Below are 4041 nucleotides of genomic sequence, written 5' to 3'. Positions count from 1 at the left end.
ACGTAACTATAACATTTAATAACTATAGTTATGGATTACTGTATGTTTTTTTTATTAAATTGAGTAGCCGATATTTAAAACATAGGTCCTAACCGGTATAGGATATAAAAAAATAAACACGTTTATCATTTTAACTAATAATAAACAAGTCATATAAAACGTGATTTCACAACAAAGTCAACAATACAATGAGATTGAGCTAATTGTTATCACGAATACCCTCAATTTGTATTTTTTTAAATGTGGTACATCAAGTTAGCGACCACTTTGTATTTTATATTAAAATATTAAAGACAGTTCATATTCAAATACCAAACAAATTATTGTTGAATGTTTAAGCAATAAATCATAGTGATACTGTGAATATTACATAACAATTGTTTACAAAGAATATGCGAAAGAATTTTAAACCTAAATTACAAGTACAATTAAATTACAATTAATTACAACTCTTGTAAATAATTTTCGGATTCTCTAAGTAAATATATTGAAGTTTTCTTCAAACTATATTCTAACAATTATTATATAAATATATTACTGACTTTAACACAGAAACCAATCCTTAACAATCCATATAAGATGAATAATTAACTGACTTTTATATGTTCTTCCATTTTAGTTTTTCCAAATCCAAGATTACGTAAAACATGCATGGAAAACCGCCTTTGCTCTTTCCACCAACGTCCATTGATTGTCACTATGGCTAAAAACAAAAGAAAATCGAAAATGTTCCTAATTATATACCATAGGCTAGATACATCAATTTAGTTAATAAATATGAATTAATTTTTTACTCTTTAACAAACTTATTATTGAGGCTTGTGACCTTCAGGTAGTCAAATATATATATAAATCTATTTTAGTATTATATGGCTCAGTTGAAAAAAGCACCGGGAAATTTTGTCTACAAGAATACCCCTCACCAAACGTTTAATCAAGACATTTTGAAGGAAACTCGCTTTAAATCCGCCAGTTTCTATTATAGCTCGCAAAAAACAACAACCAAACTTTATATTAAAGATTGAAGTAATTAATTCTAAAAGTTATTAGATAATACAATACTAGCTACTTTTTTAATTTTTGACTTGTTTTTAAAAATTATTCATGTTATTATGTTGACAAGAAAATTATAGGATTTTTCTTCTATTAAACGGTGGGTGAGAGTTTAGTTTACAGACTAAAATATTTAAAATCCGAGGTTTGATTCCCAGTGGTAGCCTAGATAGCTAAGAGTGCACTAAACCAAGCAAACCACTTCTTTCAAATACTATTTAGCCAGTATTATGATGGAAAATAATTTACAAAAAATAATTCAGAACTATATCAATACGGAAAACAAGAAGTTGTCACTTACGTTAGTATTATGTCTCACACAGAAACACATAGTACTCACAATTGAAAGATTGAAACAATACTGTAAATGTCTTCCTTGTATATTATAATGGTACTGAGCAAATATGAAAAAGGATTTCTCATTTCTTTAGAGTAGTTCAAGTTATAAATATGTATTCAGTTGTTTAAATACAAGTTTTACTTGGTATATGTTTTTTGCACATAGTTTAAAAGTTTATTGGTAAAGAGAAGGTTTGAGCATACCCCAATTAATTAGGTACGGCCTATATTCGATTAAAGAGATAAATTAACACTGTAACTTTCTACGTTTTTTGCTTTAGTTAATATTATCAATGAATAAAATCAATTATCTTGAAATTAAAGATGACGTCTATAATATTAATGTAAAGGAAGTCATTTATACATTTCAATTTTTAAGTTTATCGGCTTATCAGTTAAGTTTGCCAGCAGCAGCCAAGAGTCTTGGCCTTGTTCTGTTAGTAGTACTGTTTTTAAGCGCTTTAGCTCAGCGAAATAAGGAAATATTTTAATATATAGGTGTAGTCACCAAACGAGTTTGTTGAAATGGAACCTGTTATAATAATACGCAGATTTTATCTGTCCTGAAAATGTGCGTTAACCTTACTAAGTGCGCAAGGTGGATATAAATATGCTTTAGTAGACATTTTTTACAACGTATTAAAAACGTAATTTACAGAAGAAAAATGACATTATCACAAATTAATCTTTTTATTTCTCGGATTTTGCTTTTTTGGACAGTAATTTGTTCGTGAAGTGGAATTAAAGAAGTTCCATCAAGATCATGTGTCGTAACTAGTAACGTCATTGAAATAAACTGTTATCATGAAAGTAAACATACATATAAAATCTGGTGTTGGTTGAAACTGTGTATCTGGCGGTCGTCCAAGAAAAGCATCTTTATTCATAGCCTCCTTAACAGCGAGGAAATCACACAGGATCACGACATTTTGGCTGCCCAAACGAAGACTATAGAGAAAGACAAGCATTTAATTTCTTAGGTTCGCTAGTTCAGTTGCAAAATAATAACTTTTCAATATTTTTGATCACTATATGATGAAAGAAGAAAATGTAACATCTAATTTTGTCTTTTGAAATGTTTTCTCGATAAAAACTCATACCGAAATATTTGCTTTTAATGTGACGCTGTCTGTTGTTTATATTTGTAAGTACAACTTGATGAATATTACAAAAGTCTAGATAATTGTTCCATAGACTTTCATACTCTTGTTACGTGTTTTTATTTTATCTGTTTTGATATAAACTTATTTTTACGTTAATACATTGTGACACTGACGCCCCTACCGTGTGAAGGAGAAGAAAACAGTAGATTATATAGACAATATATAATTAACAACGAGATAGGTCACTAATAGTGACTAAATATTACCACAAAATCATATCCAAGATTATTCATTCACATGTAAAAGCGTATGAGGGATTTTAATGTTAAACAATGTTTACTTAATAACCCAGAAGGTATTCTCAGATGGATTATAGAACATGTAACAAGAATAAGACAAAGCCATAAATAGTTAGGATGCCAAGTAAAACAGGAAATGATACCGCCTCACGCTGATTGGCTGCATCAGGCTACAAGTGGGAGGGGATGGAACTTGAGACCAAGAGGATACGTGAAGTCATAGTTCGAAGTTGTTTTACCAGAGCATGCGTTGCTAGGGGAACCCACTTTGAGACTAATAATGCTTGGAGACGGCTTGAATGGGTAATGAAGGAACTCTTTAATATAAATTTAACGTAACAGCAAATGTACAACGTTTTGACAAGAGTTTCTTCATTGCCCATTCAAGCCATCTCCAAGCATTACTGGGGGTTGAAAATTCTAAAATGTAAAAAGATGAGTCATTGAACGTGGTTCGTGAGACAATCACGAAAAGGTGTTGCAGATCTTCGTGTCTTAAAAAAAACATAATTTCTTTAATACAGTACTTTGTCAAGTGAAAACGATAATTTGTTTATGTAATGTGGCATATTTTTATTCGTACTAAAAATATTATATCAAAGTTATTTTATCTAGCTCTTTCAAATTTAATTCGATCAACTCCAACAACAGGTATTATTTCATTTAAAAAGATCTATTCATGCTTGTTAAAAAAGAATAAACATAAAGTGTTAAAGTATCCATACCTAAATACGTTACCATATTTCTTACTGAGCTGTTTTAGATCCAAGTAAGGTTGTTTGCTCAGGAAAGGAAGATATCCGACGATGGGGAGACCATAAGGGCCAGGGGGATAGTTCCTAGGACGAGTAGAAATCCATCGAAGAAACAAGAAACTACAAATACCTAAAAGTATTACTGTTCCATTAGCATATTCAAACGGCTTCCAAAACGTTTCAGCGAAGAGACTTTGCGTCATGTTAAAGGTGAGGGCTGCACTCCGAATAACCGGCTCTATCAGTGTTAGCTCGTGATGTGCTGGTTTGTACACGTATTTTAAGGTAATGTTGATAGTTGGAGTCAATTAGCTAGCTGTTTTTCCCATGAGGTACCAGTTTGAAGGAAACTCGTTTTAAATCCGACAGTTTCTATTATAGCTCGCAAAAAAAACCAACCAAAATTTATATTAAAGATTGAAATAATTAATTCTAAAAGTTATTATATAATACAATACTAGTTACTTTTTTAATTTTTGACTTGTTTTTAAA

The 4041-nt window shown here is 30.5% G+C and overlaps 1 protein-coding gene across 1 annotated transcript in view; it reads right to left on the bottom strand.

Annotated features, from left to right (window-relative positions):
• LOC106475453 (cytochrome P450 2J6-like) overlaps window positions 1-3780 on the bottom strand; it is a 15985-nt gene extending 12205 nt beyond the window's left edge. The window contains exons 1-3 of the mRNA XM_022379554.1: window positions 3520-3780; window positions 2213-2340; window positions 590-703 (exon numbers count right to left, since the gene is read on the bottom strand). Of these exons, the coding sequence (XP_022235262.1) occupies window positions 590-703; window positions 2213-2340; window positions 3520-3752 (475 nt within the window). The 5' untranslated portion in view covers window positions 3753-3780. The remainder of the gene's footprint in view (window positions 1-589; window positions 704-2212; window positions 2341-3519) is intronic.
• Window positions 3781-4041: the final 261 nt, after the last annotated feature.

The sequence above is a fragment of the Limulus polyphemus genome, unplaced genomic scaffold (assembly GCF_000517525.1).
Source record: "Limulus polyphemus unplaced genomic scaffold, Limulus_polyphemus-2.1.2 Scaffold8602, whole genome shotgun sequence".
NCBI classification, from domain to species: Eukaryota; Metazoa; Arthropoda; class Merostomata; order Xiphosura; family Limulidae; genus Limulus; species Limulus polyphemus.
The sequence above is the reverse complement of the archived record's forward strand: the minus strand, read 5'-3'. Positions and strand labels throughout refer to the sequence as shown.